Genomic DNA, 20516 nt, shown 5'->3' with positions numbered 1-20516 from the left:
ACATAGTGACAATAAACCCTCAACTTTGTACATTATTCTTTATGATAACATAAATTCTATGTAATTCTACACATCACACAGCAATGTAAATCTTCAAAGAAAACCATTTGTGCTAAATAATAAAAAAAAAAGGTTTTCATTTGTAGTTAGAAGATTAAACTCATTCTGCCTTTGTCTTGCCTGCCCAGATGGACATGAGTGGGAAGCCATAAAAGTAGGGAACCTATTTTAGATTAACTTGTGGGGAAGAAGGGAAAAATTCAACTAGTTGCAACAACCTTAACCCAAGTTCAAATAATCTTCTTCTGTCTGTAGGACTTCCCCTAGAGTCTTTGGGTAGAAAAAAAAATTAAAATAAATGCATTGCATAAATCTCCCAAGACTAATTGCAAGATAGAGGAAGGCCTGTTTCAATGACATGATTTTTCAGGCTTCCAAAAATGAAACATTTCAGAGCAAAAAGGTAAGCATATTTTCCTTGGAGAGATTAAACACTTATTTTCTCCTTAATCAGGGTAAGTTTGATCATGGTATGCATAGTGTTCTCTTGGTACACACGTTACAGTTGAAATTGGACTTACTAGGCTTGATTTTTTGCATTTCTTTATTGGATGAAATTAATTTTATATAGATAGATGTATGGTGATACTTGTATTTTGACCAATGAGACAACAAATTTCATAAGTGTATAATTTTTTTGTTTGGCAAAACAGAATTGTTAGAAAAAACAACAGCAAATAACTGAGTTTAGATGAACATTTTCACATGTAATTTCAGTAATTTTCTTTGCATTTTCTCTCATTGATTCTGGGGGGGGGGTAAAATGCAGTCTCTTGGCACAGCCAAGTTATGAGTAGTAAGAAAATAGAGCAGTGATCCTTTTATTTACAAAGTATCATGTAACTGGGTAGAAATTTCTCTGTAGAAACCAAAGAATCACTGTGCTTCTGAAGATCTATTGGAAAACATTTTAAAGTTTGTAAGCAGCTGTTTTGTTGTTCTTTGGTTTTCAAACAATTGTGCTTCTTGAAACTTCTGCAGGTTCTTAAAACAGAAGGAGACGACCTTGTCCCCAGAAGCTATTGGGATACTTTGAGACGTAGCACAAGCCAAGCACTCTTTTCGGACCTTGCAGAGGTATAAGACAACCTCTGTCTCTGGTCCATAAACTGCAATTTTATTTTATTTGTTCAGATTATTTTCCTGGTTTTCAACTTTGCTTCTTCTCTTTCTTTTTAATTACTTTTTTTTTAAAAAGCTGAAAGTTTTCAGATGAAATGGATTTGGTTCTGTGCAGTGTGGTAATTGAAAGTTGTAATTTCCAGGTGAAAGAGAAGTTACCTTTTGAAAGAGTAGAGAGATCAAGTTCTCTCCAGTTCTTGTTATAAGAAGCATTTTCTAACACTAGTGGAGACAATATTTCACAGTTAAAGATGTAATTCAGGAAGTCTTTGTCATTTAGGCTTGGTCCAGGAACACAACTTCAATGAGATGTGAAGCCCTTTAAGCATTTAATCCTGAAGTCCTTAATGTGCTTTTTGTGTATGTTACCAGAGGTGATCTTTGCAAAAACAGCATAATGCAAAAATTGTTTTAATTGTAGAGTGAAACCAGGAAAGTTTTAAGGTTACCAAAATATTAGTCAATCTTTATTGATGTTACACAGCCATTACAGAGGACTAGCAATATCACTGAGGTGTCTAATTTCCATAGTTTTTTTAATTCCAAGAAGATTCTTGTTTCATGCTCTGCATTCAGATAATAAAGCCATTTATTTGTTTTGGTCATTTAAAAGGCTCAGAAGACTAGATAATTCAGGCTTTTCTGTGTCCCACACAGTGAGGGTGATTGCTCTGCTGTTGGTGGCATTAAAGGACATACAGCAGCTCTCCACTATCTCAGGTCCCCTGGTTCATAAGCAGGATCATAATGAGAAAAGAACAAGGAACTGAAACAGACCTCCAGGGTAAAAGAGTCATTTTCTTTGCTTCGTAAGCAGTGTGTGCTCCGTATTAAAAGCAATTAGTGTTTTGTCAGTCTGCAGAAGCTGTTGAATAACCTGAGGACTTGGATGGACGCTTTCTAATTTCCAGGCTAAATTTAATCAAGATCCCTCTATACAAGTCTGTTGTCCATTAATTTTCATGGTCTTTTTCTTCTTGAATGTTAATCTTCTCACACATAGTAGTGTTTTCAAAACGCAGTTGAAGCTATCAATTTTAATTATCACAGGCTAATTATAACACATTATTTGCTTTTTCTCTTTAGGTAGGCCCTACATTTCCCAAGTATCAAATAGGCCTTTTCTGTACCTCTCTTAGCATGAGTTTATTTGCCTTTGAACAAAAGTGAGTTATATATATAGCAAGATTCATACTAAAAATAAATTCATAGTAATCTTGCAATAAATCAGTATACCCAATGTTTCTTTCCATGCTTTTAAATTTATGTGTAACTGAACTATTAGTCCAGTTGCTAGTCCTTGTTTGTTCTGCCAGATTTTAAAACTCAAAACATCAGTATTCTTGTGTAGTCAGCTAAGGGAGACATAGAGGGAACAGAAGGCAGCTCTATTCATTGACTCCTTGAGGAACTTGAGGCACTGAAGTTTCTGAATTAAGTGCCTCTTAATCTACCCTTAGCTGGCATTATTTCAGTCCCAAGTGGGGATGAACTTAAATTTGGTAATGTCTACACGCCTTTAATTTGAAGAGCTTTTTTTGCATCTGATGCCTCAGACTGGTATCTGTAACTAAAGTGTAAATGAAGTGTAGCAGCAACTATATTAAATATTGATTTAAAGTATCTGTAAAATGTATAAAAACACACTCTGCTCACTTGTAAATTATTTTATGAAGAAAAATCATGTCTTGCATTTAGTCTTAAGACAATTTCCCAGTTCTCATCATAATCATCTTTATCTTGCTTGGGTTAAGTTTGATCTGGCTGGCTTTCATCCATATTCTTACCTCTCCCTAGCACTCTCACATATGACTAATATTATAGTCATCTGCACTAAGAAAGTGACAAAAAGCTAGGTGACACTGGAGTCTGTTGTTTCATACCATAGCCTCTGAGACAGCCTTGTGTAATTTGAAAAGGAGAGTAAATAGAGTTCATTGTGGGAATCAATTTAGAAGGTCTCTTTTTTGGGAAAATTTATTGATCACATCTGGTGTATTTTGAAGACAGTTCACTGAATTCAGTTTATGGGCTTATTCTTAAATCATGGAAATCAGTAGCTGTATTGTCACCTGAAAAATCAAGGACTTGCAGTAAGAAATCTCTTATGAATTCAAAGCACAATATGCATACTTCATTCTCAGAATAAATTGCTGCAAATGGACCATGACTCATATGCATATCTTAATTTTAGTCAACCTGCTTAAATCAAAAGCTTGAACTTAATTTTTCAGAATATAAAAGTAGACTTACTGCTCTAAGGTTTAAGAAAAGAAGATACTGCCATTATGCAGCAAGCCAGTAGTGACTGAAACACTTATCTCTCCTATTTTTATCTGCATTGTATCATTTTTAGTGTAAAGGTAAAGAGGAACAAGGCAGAGGTTTTATTCTCATTCCTCAATGACTGCAAAATATATTAGAACAAAATCGAGGCTTATATTCATTTATATGGAAATAGATTTAGTAATTTCATTTTCACTGAACTGAAACACAAATTCATTTTATTTTGAGCAGTAGATAAAAGTTATAAATTATTAAGGCTTTTGCTTTTATCCTTGCCTCTTAGAAGAGAGACTTTATTTAATGCTATCAGTACAGAAGAAACACAGGAATAGTTTTCTTCTGCAGAGAAGCATACTGGGTTGAGTTTCTGGATGAGGATTTCATTTAGGGTTTTTTCATTCAGTGAGGCTGACCAAATGGGAGTTGTGAAAAGAGTTACAAGTTGTATTTTTTTCTTTTCTTTAGATATGTTCTTTAGATAGGTTCTTTAGATATGTGTGAATGCAACCTCAGTCTAAGGTTTTGAAATATTTTTGCAACATGAAAGGCTGTAATTTAACATTTGATATCTTTTCAGTGCACTTGAGGGAAAATGTTTGAATGTGCTTAGGGATTTAACTGCTTAAAAGACATAAGAAATCAGGGTATCTGCATTTCAGGATATTGTGTCCTGCAGTGGAGGACAATGATATTAAAAGACAAATTTAATTTAATGCTTTTCTGAATTAGTTTGTTCACCTGAAGAGCAGAGCTGTCTTAATTGAAGGACGCGAAGTATTTCTCTGCCTAGATGTATACTGTGTCAACTTAATTTCTCCATGGAGAAGAAGATAAGAATAAAGAGGAAGCTAGGCTACATGAAATACGAGCTTGAGAATCCTAAACTTAGTGTACTGAAGTATAGAAAAGCCTCTCATTTCTTTAGTTCTTGGATGTTGTAAGGAAAGGATTTGTGTTGTTATGGCCCCATTTTTTTCCTCTTTGTTGATGCATATATCCTCTTAATGGATATTGCATTTTACATTTTTACCTAATCTTTTACATGTATGTAAATTTGAAATTAATATAGTGGTTTTAATTTATTACTAGTATATCTACATATCAATATGAAATTGTTTTTCGTGGTACATCATCTTGAACTACTGCATTTAGAGTGTCTCCATCTGTTAAAAATGTATAGCTTCTTCAGGTATGAAATAGTCACACTGAAAGGACCTGCATGTTGCAGGTTTGCATCTGCAGATAGTTAGAGATCTGTATAAACAGTTTTCTATACTTACAGTAAATCCCATAGGTGTATCATCTATCAGTATGATGGTAAACTAATATTGTTACATCTCTCAGATACTTACTAGGCTTCTGTACTTTTTGCAGTATAGTCTGCAGACATGTCTCCACAAAATTGTTGCCTTGCTGGTGGATGGGAGCTTGCCTGGGAAGAGTAGAGACTACTGGCTCCCACTCTTTGCTTTTCATTAGCACTTGTCTGTAAGAAAAGAAAGAGCTCAGACAGAAGGCTCTTCCTAGCCAGGTGCAGCAAGGAGACTGAATATGTTACATTTTGAATTTTAGATATTGGCAGATGCATGTTAATGTCAGAAGGACATTTCCATCATAAACTACTGTGGATTATTTAAGAACCTTGTATTACCAGTATTTTAATAGCTGTTCTGTATATCAAGAATTTCTTTGTAAAAGACATAAAATCAGTGCACATAAACTATAGTTTACAATCATTAATATCTACACACAGATAATAGTTACTTCTGTTTATATCTGTGTCTTCCTACTTATAACTCTTGCTGTTACAAATGGTAAAAATAATGTGTCTTCAAAGTTGATAGTTATTAAGGAAAAGGTATTACTACTTTTCGAAGATTACTGTCTGATGCAGAGAGCACATGCTCAGGAGATAAGGAATATTGTCAAGAGACAGTCAAAATATTAGTAACTTCAAATTTTCTGTTGTTTTAAATATATTTGAGCAATAAAATGTGAACTGCAGTCATATGCAGTCATACTCTTTTCTAAAAGCATGAGTTTTAGAAGTTTTAGTGGTTTTGGAATACTATCCCATACTTAAATTTTTAAATACAAAATAAGAATAGATGAGAGAACAGCCTTTTAATTTCTTTGTAGTTACATAGTAGAAGGGAAAGGAGATTGTGTAAAAAGGGAGTTATTTTTTTGGTTTACCTCAACTGACTGGAACTTTTTTTTTCTCAATTTTCTGGTTTTATTTTTCATGCTTTTTTATTTTCAGTGCAGCTTCCATTATATTGTATTGTTGTGTTGAGTGTTTTCTCCTAAATGCAACTAACCAGCTAGTGCTATTTGGTGTGAAAATTGCATGACTAAATTGATTGAATGGATTTTAATACTAAACTCCTTAAGACTGTAAACACAAACCTTTAAAGAGAAATGTCTATCATGATGATGGGCATTCTCAGATTATACTTCCGAGCTGGTTGAATCATGGCCTTTAATTTTTTTATTCTAACATTTAAGCGTGCTGATGATTTTACAAGTTCACTGTCAGATACAACACTGCTTGTACACTTTTTTGGCAAGAAAGGAAAGGCTGAACTGAACTTCGAAGATTTTTATAGGTGAGTCTCAACTTTATTAATTCCTTGTAAAAATACTTGCATACTTGATCTAATTAATGTCTGTTACATTGCTGTACATATAATTTATGCAGATATCTATATAAATTGTGTTTCCTTTTTGCTACACAAAAAGCAAAATAGAACAGTAAGTGGGCCAAGAGTAAAACATCCTGTGTTAATGCTGCTGCATTTGCATATTTTGTTAGCACTTGTGTGTGTAAATGGTTTGGGGTGGAGACATTATACCCCAACCTTGTTCTTATTGCTGTGTAGGAATATCTAGTGAAAATGTCCATCTATTGCTGTAAGACCTTATGAATACTAAAGAGATCAAAACCTTGTAGATACTTTCATGAAAGATGGATCCATCAAGTTTCATTCAATGTGACTTTACCAACTCAAAAGATCCTTAAACTATGAACTAGTGAGGGAAATACTGTTACATGGTTACCTTGCAATTACACTGTAGCCTGGATATACTTTTGATTTTGGCTCTTCATAGTTCTTAGAAGTCAAGGTGTATATTAGGAATGAGTATTGCAAACAACATGTGCTGAATGGGAGCTCTTGGGAACCTGTAACAAAGGAGTGTTTGAGGTTGTGGTTGACAACTGGATGAACATGAGCTCCCAATGTGACCAAAATGTTAATTTCATCCTTGGTTGTATAACTAGGACATCAGATAGGATAAAGGAAGTTACATTTTATTTTTATATATGCATCGTTTCATACTTTTTCCAGTTTTGGTGTCCAGACTATACTAAATATACTATTAGGATGTGAAGAGCTCAAAGGAATACCCTTAGAACAGTAAAATATTAAAAAAAAAAAAAAAAAAAAAAAAAAAAAAAGTTGTGATTGGAAGGCTGCAAGAGCTTATTAAAAAGAGAAAGGTAAGATTGGTAAGATTTACTCGCAATTTATAAGCAACTGTATGAGGAATAAATTTGGTGATTTCATGTATTACCATGATGGAATTTTTAGTCTAGCATATAAAAATGAAGATCAGCAACCTACTGAGGATGAAAATGAATCAAACACAAACTAGAAGTAACTTAGAAATATCAAGTATTGAGTCATTTTAATATTTCATCTATGAGTGAGATTGTTGTATTGATTAGAAAATATGTCATTAAAGGCAAGGGATTTTTCAAATTTATCATCAGTGCTATGAAAAGGGAACTAATTTATGTAGTGGTATTTGGCTTTATGTTCTGTGTGTCTTTTAAGAACGTGAATATAGAAATATAAAGTATTCATATTTCTTCATGTTTATATTTGTGCTTTAGGTTTATGGATAACCTACAAACTGAGGTTCTAGAGATAGAATTCCTTTCCTACTCTAACGGGATGAGTACCATCAGTGAGGAAGACTTTGCCCATGTTCTTTTGAGATATACAAATGTGGAAAATACATCAAGTTACCTGGAAAATTTGCACACGATTCCTGAAGAAAAGGTAATAGTTTAGTGTCACAACCCACAAGGTGGGTGCAGCACTTTCACATCTCAGAACGTGAGCACAGGTCCCTAGAGGTGGGGACCAAACCAAATCTCACGTCCCACAGAGTGGGTACAGGTAGGGTTCCCCAGAGTTGGGGTTGACCCCGGGAGGTTCAGACTGGACACCCTTCTTTCTAAACTCCTTCAGAGAGGAGCTTTGGGGTGGCTGGGCCAAATCCTCTTTTAACAACCCATTCAGTGAGATTAAGTTTAGGAATTCTCACATGGTACTCTAGGAGTAAGATTATTACCCAGGAGGTTTGTATAAAACACAATTTTATATTAAAATTAGTAAAATTATAAAGTATGTCAGATTACAACTAGGAGAATTAGAAATTATGGTATTTTCAAAGCAATGGATTACAAATAGCAGAACTTAAGGAAGTTGTCAAAACAACAGATTACAGCTAACAAAACTTAATGAAGGAACAGGTAATGAAACTTTAAAAAGGTGGAAACTATGTTAGCCTTATGTGCCAAGATGAGGTTAGAAACAAAAAGAGAAGTAGAGAGAGAAAGATAAAGAAAAGATAGAAAATATGTATCATCACCCTTGGATCAAGCAATGATCTTGATAGGAAGTTGTGGTCCTTGGGTGGCAGGTGCACATCCGGAATTTCAAGTGTGCCTCTTCTGTGCCACCTGACCCCACCTTTTTGGGGGGAGCTTTGGTGTATCTTGCAAAGCCAGGTGTTCACTGTGGCCCCTCCAGATGGGATGACCCAGCAATAACCCTTATTTCTGCACGTGTTCCCTCTCCAGTGGCTTTACCCAGGGCACACACAAGATGTCACTCTGCCTCCACAGGGTGCAGCCTGCCTGCCCCTATCCCTTATTGATCAGGGTACCTATCAGGGTAACCATCCCCGTGCAAAGCCAGTGTTCAGCTTATGGGGATGGCCACTGAAGGAGGGGTTGCTCTGGTGAGAACAGGGCCCTGTTTATCAGGGTGGGTACCCACATGGGGGTCTTTCCTTGAGGGTCCTGGCAGCTTATTGAATGAGGCCTCTACCCGAGCTCAGTGTCCATTTTGTCAGGGCAGCTGTGTTGAGACAAACACAGGATTCTACAGTCAGGTAGAACCACAGTGGGCCACAGCATCCAGTACACATGCATCATTAATATGAAAACGTAACTATGTAGGACTGGATGAGGTTCTGTCACTGAATTAATTGGCACCAAGATTTTAGTCTGATCAGAAGATACGTGTCTCACGTTTTACAGATTGCTCGATGAATAAAAGGAGAGGAGTCAATAACTTAGACTTGTGTTCAGCAGGATTTACCCAGTAATATTTTTGAAATTTAGACAACAAAGCTTTATGTTACATTCAGTTCAAACAACAAAAAACAAGCAATGAAGCATGAAAAAAACTTTTTTTTTCCTTACTTTCACACTTCCTCTTCAGAAATAATATGGACACCTTTTATGTAGTTGTTTTAAAGTCCTGATAATGTATCACTTGTGTAAAATTATTGTTGGTTATGTGGCTCTTGTTAATATCTGAAGAGACAGAAAACATAATAAAAACAGTAAAGGTCATGAAGTAACAAGACCTTCATTTGTATAGCAACAAATGTGTTGTCAGAAGTGTACCTGAGAGAAATATATTGGCAGCTATGCATAAATGGTAATGAGTCCCCTTAAAACTAAAAGTGGGCCTCCAAACAGGGGAGGAATTCTTAGATTTAACTGTATTTTTGGCAGCATTTTGGGTGAGAATTGATGTCTGTTGCAGTGGCAAACAGGAAAGACATCTTGCATTCCTTAGAAGACTCCAGTTCTTTACTTCATTGGCTTTCAGTACAATTTTTTTTTTCAGTCAGTGTAGTAGCTGTTCTTAAATGAAGTAGACATACTTAGCTGGAAGGCTTATTTATTCAGTTGCCATCACTACTGATAATTCTCATGGAGCACATTGTTCTTTTTCTTTTTTTTTTTTTAGGGTATCACATTTGATGAGTTTAGATCATTTTTCCAGTTCTTGAACAATCTAGAAGACTTTGCAATTGCAATGCAAATGTATAATTTTGCAAGTCGTTCCATAGGTCAAGGTAAGTATTTATATTTTTATAAAAATCTGTTGATAACTATACAGAACTGTGCACAAAAATGTAAGGTCTCAGATAGAAAGCTAAAAAGGCTAGGACTGCAGCTTTGAGAAGACTCAGTCCATATTATAAGAGATAGGAAAAATTACAAAGTCATCTTAACATGTAAGTGTTAGATAAGCTGAATACAAAACAGTTGGTCATCACATCCCACAATACAAGAGTTGAGGCACCTGATGACTCCAGTAAGAGGTCAGTTTAATGCAAAGGGAGGCATTTCTTTACACAGTGGGCATCCTGGGCAAAGCCTATAGAAGGAAACCATGTGAGAAGGATCAGACAGATTTTTTAACAAAGCAGCTAAGTGGGTGCTGAAAGAACTAGGCAGCTTTGTACTGACTAAAATCCTTAACAACTCAGGTGCTTGGGGATGTAAGGTGAATAATGAAGTGCAAGGTAATATATGAAGTGGTCAGATGTGTGTGTTCTCCTCAAGTAGCATTTTCATGAGTCTGACACTACTACCACCAGGACAGTCCTACCTCATTTGGCCTTACCAAAGGAGTATACGGTTTTCTCTGTGTTCTATTTCTTAGGTTCTGTTTTCTGACAATTAAATAGATGCCATCAGTATGTATGGAACATAGGTTTAATTACAATATGATTCTCTAATTTTGTTATTACTCGTATTATGTGGACTGTTATCTTTTGTGTAAAATAATTGATACTGATTAAGCAGTATGTTTTTATATTAGTTTACATCAACTTGGTTTAGAACTTTGAAATTCAATCCAAATTTTCCTTTTTTTTTTGGTGCTTAAACGTGAAAAGTTGAGTTAAAGGTGTACTCATATTTCATAATATGTTGTCCAAAAAGTAGGGTTAAATTAATGTATATTATTTTTCTTCTGATGTTCTTCTCATGCAGATGAGTTCAAACGTGCTGTGTACGTAGCCACAGGTCTGAAGCTTTCACCACATTTGGTAAACACAGTGTTCAAGATTTTTGATGTTGACAGAGATGACCAGTTGAGTTACAAAGAATTTATTGGCATTATGAAAGACAGACTCAATCGAGGGTTTAGGGTAAGGATTCTAATTTTTATAGTTACATTAATTCACTTTACTACTTACCATGACTTACTTTAGCACCTGTAACACCAGCAGATTTCAAACCAACAGTGCTTATGCTTAAAGATGTGTGTTTTATAGAAATACTGAGGCAGCCTGTAAAATAAATTCCTGGTTAAATTCTTGATTTTTTTGTTAGAAATAATTACAGAGAGGACATAATGTACCTCTTTAGTACACAAACCAAACTGGTGATGAGAAATGCTCTGCATACTGTCATTTCTTCTATGTTGTGTAGACTGGCATGAAGAATTTTAACAAGGGTAGCAATTAGGTCTTCATTGTGTTCAGGGAAAGCAAAGTTTGTGTCTCTGAAACTCAGATAGTTCAGTTAAATGTCAACCATGGGCTTTTCTTAAACATTATTTAAAATACCAAGGGTTGATAATGACTTGGAAGGAGTTACAGCAGAAAGTAGTTTTAATTTTCAAATAAAGAATTACTGAAGTGGTTCTGAACAATGCATTATTGTAGTTCAAAGTTGCTTTTGATAATTTAACCCTGTATCTAATATATTAAATTACAGGAAGCTAGAGGGCAGGAAATTATATGCAGAAAATTTACATAGCAAACACACTTGTAAAGTGTGCTTTGCCTTTCAAGTAAATATATAGGTCCTGCTGCCCTCTTCAGGTTCTGTGTGTTACAAGAGAATTTTATAACAGCAGAAAATTTTTTAGAGTATGATCAATTAAAAGTCACCGTTTTTCTTTACAGAAAAGGTAAGGCAGGTTTTAACACTTTTAACTTAAATTATATTCTTACTGAAAATCTAATTCCTTAGACATAAATCTTAAACTGTATTATGGTTCTTGAATTCATATTTCAGTATGGTTTTTCCATAACAAAATATTAGGAATTTTAGTTAGCTTCCTAAGTATAATTTTAGAACTTTCTGTGTAGTGATGTTGAGTCTAACAGTTTACTTGTTATTTTTGTAGTATTATGATTGAATGTAAAATGTGGCTAAAACCTCTTCATTTGTAACAAACTTATTCCCTTGTTGGTCCTCAGTTCCTTTTCTAATGGTGTGGGAATGATGATTGTTTCATAACCATTTCAAGATGTTCAGCTGTGTGTTTTATTTGTTTACAAATTGCAAGTGTGCACTGTGTGTTAATTTAACCAGAAAACAGTCTGCTTACTAAGTAATTCTTGTAAATGTAGCACATGTTTCTGTCTCAAAATACATGACAGAAATCACATATAATCCTTAAGAATCTATCATTCAGCACTATTCAGTCTTACACATGTATCTTTCTTTTGCCTAGGCCACTATAAAATAGTCCAGTGTACTGTAAAAGAAAAACTATAAAGAATAGACAGGGATGTTTAGTAGAATAGCACAGTTTTTCATAAATTATATGTCTTAATATTCATTAGAAATATCTCCTGGATTGCATAGGAGATGACTGTGATTTGTCCTATAGTTAACCTATATGCAGACATGCCTACATGCAGACTTGCTAGGTTATTCAGAAAAAGTCATTCTTTTCAGTAGTCAGTAGTATTCCTAGACAATTACAGTACCAAACTTAGAAATTACAATTTCCACTAAGTTTTTGTAAGTGTCACACAAGCCTGATTTTTCCATTAGGGTATAGTAGTAAAAACTATGCCCAAAAAATTGCTTTTTCATTTTATTTAACATTCTCCACCCACCCCAATCTTGGCTTAGAATAAAAAAAGCACATAGGAACCTTTTGCCCAGAACAAATTGGCAGAAAGTGTTATTAATTGTTCCTCCTGTTTGTACATAAAAAGTTACAAAGTATTTAGTGTGTCCAGAACAAATAGAAGTTTACTCTCTTATTCCTAGAATAGGAAGGACTCAAACTTTGTCTTGTGCTAAATAAAAACTAACAAATCACTAACATTTCCTTTGTTAATAACTGTTACAAAACCATAGTAACATCAGTCCCATTATAAAAATAAAAGAACATTGTAGCTTCTGCTCATGCAGTATTTTGTAGCTACATAGAAATTTTTGCTTAGAGATGTTTGAATCTGTTTATAAAGTGTAAAGCCTGATTTTAATGTTAAATATCCTACAACTTATGTCTGCCCAAATCAATGTAGTCTCTTATTAGCACTCTAAAAATAAGTGGAAGTAACAATTTAAAGTAGGCCTGCACTTGAAGTATGAATTTACAGTTAATATCTTATATTTAGTAATTCAGCTTTTTTAAAAGTTGTTTGACTAAAATGTTTGTCCAAAAGAATCCTAGGGACATCACAGAGGCTGGTACTGGGACCAGTCAGTACCCACTAGTTGTGTCCTTTTTAAAAGCCCAATCGTAAACTTTAGAACTTGAAGAAGTACAGATACTACCCCTTATAGAAACATCATAAATATTAATTTTACCATATATTCTAGATAATTTTTTTTAAAGTAAATGTCTTTAAAAGTTTAACAAATCTCTCTCTTTCTGTAATGCAGTATTATAATCTGAACTTTTGGTTTGAGTAGTTTGAAACAAACTAGTATTATTAAGCTGCCATCAAGTGGTCAGTTAGAGTATTGCCATAAACTTATGAAAGTGCAGACATTAAAAGCTTTATTTTTTGATACCTGTTTGATTTAAAATAGTGGTTTCCTTTTTTTTTTTTTAATTTAAAAATATATAAGAAAATTCCCTTTCCTTTATAAATTCCATTTTTAAACTGAAAGATTTGGGACTTAATGACTAGATGATAAACATTTTACCTAGCGCATTCTATACCTTCTAGCAATTCGTCACTTGAAGCCATTTTTTTTTTTGTATTTTCATGATACCGTTGTCTTATGCTTACCTCTGGCTGCCTTCACATGTTGTCTGTATCTGGGCACTTCTCCCATTTCTGCTCCACAGGGCTACAAACCCATACAGAGATACACTACTTTCAAATCCTGCGTGAGGAAGGAGCTCTATAGCAGATAAGTGACGGTATGTGTTGGCCACCCCCTCGGAGTGTGCTGGCATGCTTGCAGGAATGGCTGGGTGTTAAACTGTCACTGCTTTGTCTCCTGTTCCAAAATTCAGGAATAAGTTATCTGACTTCAGGTGATGTAATAGCTCAAAGTGTCACGTTGTGGTTTTGGCTGGAGCAACTGAATTTTATTCTGGAGATGGCAATGACTGACTGGCACTGTCACTGTTCTGTAAGCCAGCTGCAGTTTTGTGCTATGTCTGAAATAGGGAAAAGTATTCTTTCAGAGTTTCTGTTGCTGTTTTCTGTCTGTCCTGTGACCACTTTTCAAATACTTTCTCAGGTACCTATGGCTAATAAGTATTTACCAGTGAAGATTGTAGAGTCAGTGGCTTTTTTTTACTGTGGAACTTGGTTCTTCTTTGGTTTCTACAGTTACACTTTTGAAAACAGCAATGCAGTTTTCACTCAACTAATGCTGTACCAGCAATTTTCAGAAATAAGCACTATGCCCAGACATGGCCACCGTGGCTGTTTCTGAGTATCCACGACATGAATATTCATTCTTACAGTTAAGTTGTACTGTGGGTTTCAAGGGCACAGCCTGCCTTGTATCTAACATGCTGCATGTCAGAAATTTCTTAAATTGTGTACTTTTCGAGATAGGGAACAGTTTTTACAGGAAAACTGGCAAAACGTTACACAATCACAATGGTTTTCTAGTAATTTTGGTGCAGGGTATGTCACCAACTGCAAGAAAATGCAGTGTGACAAGAAAGAATCCTATAAAGGCAAATTAAATTAGCTTGGTGACAAAAAGAGAGACTGTGGTAAAAACATCTAGTTATATATATAACCAGACACAAGGACAGAGCTCTGAACTCAGGCAACAGGTTAATTCATACATCTGTTGAGATGGAATAAACTAGAAAAAAACTACAGTGAAGATCTATAAAGGGAGGATTTTGTTCAGCCAGTGTAAAATCATTATCAATAAAAAAAAATTAAAGCTGAATAATGGTTTATCTCCACTCCACACCAGGGGACAGTCCAGAGGAACCAGGTTAGTTCTCAGTGTCCTGACCTGGCTACAGGCAGCTTCCCTGACAGCTCAGAGGTTGCTGCTGCAGCCTGGCTGGGCACTGGGCAGGTTCTCCTGTGTCTGTACTGTAAGGAGAAGAGAAAAAGCATTTTAGCAGGGAACTGCCAAACAGAGCTGAGAGGAGAGCTCTACTGCAAATGCCTTGTGGAAGGGTTACCCAGGACATTTATGACAAAATCCTTTCAGAGTTTATTTCCAAAGAAGGATGCTAGAGGCCAGCTTCAGGAGGGGTTCAAGTCTATCTGAAAGTGCTGTTTGTTAAACTGTTTGTGTGCTCCGAACCTGTAATGAATACCTAAGATGTAATTCCAATTCTGTTCACTTCTAAATTATTAAAAGTAATTTTCTTGAAATTCTTACGAGTTTTGCATTAAAAGAACTATTTTCTATATATTCTGAATGTTGTGGAGCTTCCACACTTCTGATTAAAAATTTTTTGGAAGTAACAGTTAATAGCTGCTGGCAGAGTCTTGGGACTGATTGAACAAGGAAATTTAATTTTGAGGAAGACATGAAATACTCAAGCATGGATTTAGAACCCCGTTGCTAGTCATGTTTCAACAGTAAATTACTGTCTTCTCAAATACTTTATTCAGTCAAGCAACATTAAGATTTGTCACATAGCTAATATTTTGAAAGCTTTTAATTTCCATACTTTCCTAACATTCAGCAGTTGAATGCATCTATCATAAGAGATAGTTTTAAATTAGGAACTGAAGTTGTTTCTTACCAGTTGAAGAAACTGTTTCTTACCTCTTCTTAAAGCAACTAAAGTAAATCAGCTGGGAAGTGTGATAGGCACAAATGACTCATCCTACAAAAGTAACAGAAAATTAGTTGTTTGACTGACTAGAACCTTAGAAACATACCTGGGTACAAAGGGAGGAAAATATTCCAGTGAAATGTGAAAGCGTTGGAAGAGTATGAGGACAAAATGTTCTTTCTATGGACTTGGAACACTGAGAGCAGATACAACAGCAATGCAAATATTAAAGTACTTCAGTGTTTCTTTTACTGATTTTCATTAACATTTCTTTGAACCTGTTTCATGAAGTAAATGCATATCTCAAAGCACTGCTTAATCAACTCATGTGCTTTCCTTAAATAATGCAATGCATTTTGCAAGTTACACGTTTTTTTCATAATGTTGACTAAATTATGTGTTCATGTAAGTATTGTTTGTAATATTTTCATTTTAAGTCTGGATTACATACTACCATGGATTTGTTTTCTGAATATTTACAACTTCTGCATAATGTTCTGTGCTTTTTAATTATACAAGGTGAGTAGTAAAAAAAAATAAAATGTAGGCTTCACTCTCTGATGGTTGGTTTCACACACTCCCAGTGTCACAATATTTTTAACTTCTTCCTTCAGTTCTAGCAAAACAAGCTATCAGTCTCTCACTTTGACACTGTAGCCGTTTACCTTCAGATACTGGATTTAATTTCTAAGACAGAGATTAAAATTTAAAGTTACTTGGGAATGCTTCCTGTCTACTATTACAATTCCTGTTCCTTATTAGCCTCTTTGCCCAGCTGAATGAATATTTAGCCCCTCTCCATCTTTCTGTACTTACTATCAAAATGGGCTTATGAAGTTGGAAAAGCAGAACTAATAAGATGCAGTGGCAACTACAGACAGCATAGAGTCCAGTGGATCTCCCAGGCCAGCCAATACTCCTCTCCATTCAGTGGCTTATTCAAATCAATGAATTACAGTGTAGTTTAGGACTGAGGTATCCTAGTATAAAGAAGCTTTCATATAATCTGCCTGTTTTATGCTTGGCTTCTGTTAATGCCTGAGTTTCATGAAGATCAGTAATTTTCTATGCTTTTTATTTGGTGTTAGGGATGATTTTTTTAGTACAGTGAAGACATGAAGAAGCAAGAAGCAAAACTAGAGAGCAGGAGATACCTGAATAAAGAGGAAATCCTTTCTTACAGTTTTTAATATAGACAGGCTATTTGTTGAATGCTGTGAGGTGAGGATGCATTCTGAATAGTTAATCTGTGTATGGATTTATAACCCTTACTATACAGAAGTTCTTCTGAATCACGGAAGTGTTTGATCTTTGATGATTGAAGTAGTAAAACATGTATCTAGTCTGTATGAGTCTGAGTAAAATTGAATGTAGTATTAAGCAATTCAGTGAACAATATCTTTTTCCAATTCTATGTTTTCACTTTTTACAGGAGACTCCCAAGTATGGTTTGAAGGAATATTACTCTTGTGTGATGACTGTAACCAGTGAACATCTAAGAGATCTGTGGAAGCAATTTCGGAGGCAAGATATGCTGAGATAAGTGCAGACAGAAGGATTATCTGCACTGGCTAGAACTATTTATTCCTGTGAATTTTAATGAAGAACAAACTAACTCAGGTGTCACGCTTTAACAGTGGCCCAGCAATTGAACTGAATAACAGATGCTCTCTGTTAACCCCCTTCCCCTCCCTGATAAAGAAAGGAGGGAGAATAAGGGAGAGAGCGTTCTGGAGAATCTTCATCTGCAGTAGGAAACACAGGACTTCTTTTCCACTTCATGTAGTGATCAGCTCTTAAAACAGCTTTTAAGTATGGTTTATTTAAACAACAAACTGTCACCTGATTGGCAGAAGTCTTTTTTAAGAAATGCATTTTTAATATTACTTTTTTTTTATTTTGAGATATGCTTGTCCATTTTAAAAGAAAACAAAAATAAGTTTTACACCTGGGTAGGTAAATGTTTTGGCAATTAAAAGAAACTGTCCCACATCAGCTTAAACTGTGAATTTGCTTTCAGAAGAGCGCTGTTGAAAGTTGGTGCTAAACTGGGAATGAGAATACACTAAGTAGCATAACAATTATAGATGAGTTGAATGTATAGGTTAAACTCTTAGAAGCTAACAAAGCTGTTACTTTAAAAAGAGTAAAGCTGTTGTGGTTATAATGTGAATGATAGGTATTTACCAGGAAAGGTACTGTATGGACTATAATGTCCAGATTTTCCAAGTCTTACCATTATCTTTATTAATTTATCCTTTAAAAAAATAGTTCAGATTTTAAGATGTCTTAAAAGCAGTGTGTTGAAAAAAAAAAAGTCAAAATGTTCTAATTCATGTTTATTAACACTATTTTAATATTTATTATAAAATTTATTGATATACCTGTAAATTCACTGTTATATCTCTGGTAGAGTAACATTTCATGTTTTTCTTGTGAATAGTGCACTTTTATATGAAATAAGATGTGGCACCGAGTAGAAATTATAGTTGTTTAATTTGCTACTCTGGAATGCAGTTTCTGAAAAATACATAAATAACTTGTGTTTGTGCCAAACAAAAAGGCAAAGCAAAGCATGAATGCATGCAGCACTACAGAGCAACACTCACTAAATAATATTATGTTAATATTACACATCAACTATTAGACATAAATTAGACCTTACAAAGGTTATGGAGACTACGGGCCATCAGTACCTGCTATGCCCTTTCAAGCTGTAGATTTAGATGTTACTGAAGTAGTGATAAGGATACTGTTATGTTTGGTTCTCCAATTCTCAAATTGTTTTCTTTGCTACTCAGCAACACTGGTTTTTCCATACTCCCTTTCAAGATGATTATTAGGCAGTGTGAATTAAACCTAAACAAAACCAAGCACAATGTCTTCATGCTTGGACATTAAATAAGTTTGTATTGATTTAGGAACAAACTGCCCTGAAAGATTTGGAGCTGAATACACACACACTAAAACTAGTATCAATATATTGTTAACAGAAATCAAGTATTTGGTGGAGTCCAAAAATTACAGTAGAACCAAAACAATCACTATTAATCTTTTATTACTCCAAATACCTGTAAGCACACTTCTCAAAATTGTATTTAGTGCACGTGTTGCTCAAATACTGTTTTACATTACACATTAAAAGATGTATAGCATTCCTGTATTCCTAAATTTAGAAATATTTAATTTCTAATAAGATATACCTCTTCTAAAAATCAAAACAAAATGAAAAGGAAGTTGTTTTTTAAGAAATTCTACTCTGGGAATCTTGGGGGAAAGAATGTGCTAGGTGTGGCTTAATAGTTCAGAAAGCATTTGAAGGATACTACTTTAGTAAACATTTCATGATGAATACTTACCAGATACCCATCTTGGCATCCTTAAACTAACAACAAGAAACTCCAATAAACTGGGACAAAGACACAGCAGAACATGGGTAAGCTTAAGTGCCTGTGTGATCATTTAGGGAATGAACTGTATCCAATGTATCATCTTGGTACACAGAACTGTCTCACTCCTTCTTGTCAGCGTAAACAAAACCCAATTTACTACTTCAGTGATGAAGGACAGAAAATGGGAAGAAAGGATAGGGAGTTACTGAAGGGGTTCCCCTCCTTCCTCTTCATTCACCACTGCCCATTCACAGTGACCCTCTCCTTGGAGGGAGCAGCAGCTCCATCATCATTTTGCCCCTCCACTGCCCTAGGCAATAGTGCACTTTGCTTTTATGGCTGGCTTGAGACAACTTTATCATTTTTCTATGTATTTCCTAACTATAGTCACTTAATATAAAATAGAATGTGAAAGTGTCAGATTAGTTTTTAAGAATATTTTTCTCATATTTAATAGTAAGTTATTTAATATAAATGTGAATATATGCATATAGTACTCCTGTTTATTTCAAAATAAATGCACTTGAAACTTTCTTTGCAGTGTATGTGGTTCAGATTCTTTTGACACAAAAAAAAATCTGTATTTTGCATAACACGGATGTACAAGTATTTTGAATTGGAGCATCTCACTATCACAAAAAATACACCTTTTTCCTTCTTCTGGTTGTTTCTTCAGAGAGCTTTGTTTTTCTTCCACAGAATTCTGCATAAAAGAGCTGGACATGCAAGGAAGCCAGGTGAAAAGGCAGGGTAATGGGACATGCCATCTGCTACAGTGGCACCCCTTGGATAGGCAGCAGTCACTGTGCTCCATGAAACCTTATTCAAAATCCATCAGATTTCTGGCAGCAGAAAAAAAATGTGTTTGCTGCACTGAAATAAGTGGTAGTTGTATAGATGAAGGCTCTTTGTAAAACCAGCACTTGTTCTCTTCAGTAGGTGAAGAAAAACTGTAATAATACATGGAGGTAATCAGTGGATGCTTAGGAACTGCCACTGAAGTCCAGACCATCTGTAAATTGTGATAAAACTGTAACTATTGAACCTGGGGCCCTGGATAGCTTTGTGATGCTATCTTATGTCTGAGCTTTGATATTTAAAATCTCACTGGCCGTTTTCCTCCTTGGAGGTGTTGGCAGTAAGTGGATACAAATTACTTCCACTACAAAAGTGTGTATTGTGTGACAGGGAACAAAGTTCCAGCCTGAAGAAAAAGAAACACTAAAGGTTGAATTGCACCATAGTGTCAGTCGTGCCTCCTCATTTTCTATAGCTATTTTAGCACCTTTTTTTCCCAACTAAGTGTCAGGGCAGGGATGCTTTGAAACAAAATAAGGAAAAAATTCCAGAGGAATTTTTCACTTTGCTTTTATTCAACATTGCATAAAATTCTTTATGTAATGATGTGTTAGTCTCTTGTCCCACAGTACAATTTCAAGACAGTTTCTGGGAAAAGAACTACAGATTATGACTTGCAGAAGGAAAAGAATCAGAGCAGAAGTTCACTATTCAAAACAATAAAATTAAAAAAAACCTAAGTAGTTGTAATACCAGGCTCCCATTAAATCAAGCCAAAACTAATAAGAAT

At 34.9% G+C, this 20516-nt stretch overlaps 1 protein-coding gene across 1 annotated transcript in view; it reads left to right on the top strand.

The window, feature by feature from the left end:
• MICU3 (mitochondrial calcium uptake family member 3) overlaps nt 1-19462 on the top strand; it is a 49685-nt gene extending 30223 nt beyond the window's left edge. The window contains exons 9-15 of the mRNA XM_071743455.1: nt 1042-1137; nt 5977-6077; nt 7367-7535; nt 9525-9633; nt 10559-10716; nt 13614-13688; nt 16969-19462. Of these exons, the coding sequence (XP_071599556.1) occupies nt 1042-1137; nt 5977-6077; nt 7367-7535; nt 9525-9633; nt 10559-10716; nt 13614-13682 (702 nt within the window). The 3' untranslated portion in view covers nt 13683-13688; nt 16969-19462. The remainder of the gene's footprint in view (nt 1-1041; nt 1138-5976; nt 6078-7366; nt 7536-9524; nt 9634-10558; nt 10717-13613; nt 13689-16968) is intronic.
• The last annotated feature ends 1054 nt before the right edge of the window (nt 19463-20516 follow it).

Source organism: Heliangelus exortis, chromosome 4 (genome assembly GCF_036169615.1).
Source record: "Heliangelus exortis chromosome 4, bHelExo1.hap1, whole genome shotgun sequence".
Lineage (NCBI taxonomy): Eukaryota > Metazoa > Chordata > Aves > Apodiformes > Trochilidae > Heliangelus > Heliangelus exortis.
This window is presented reverse-complemented; position numbering and strand designations above follow the sequence as displayed.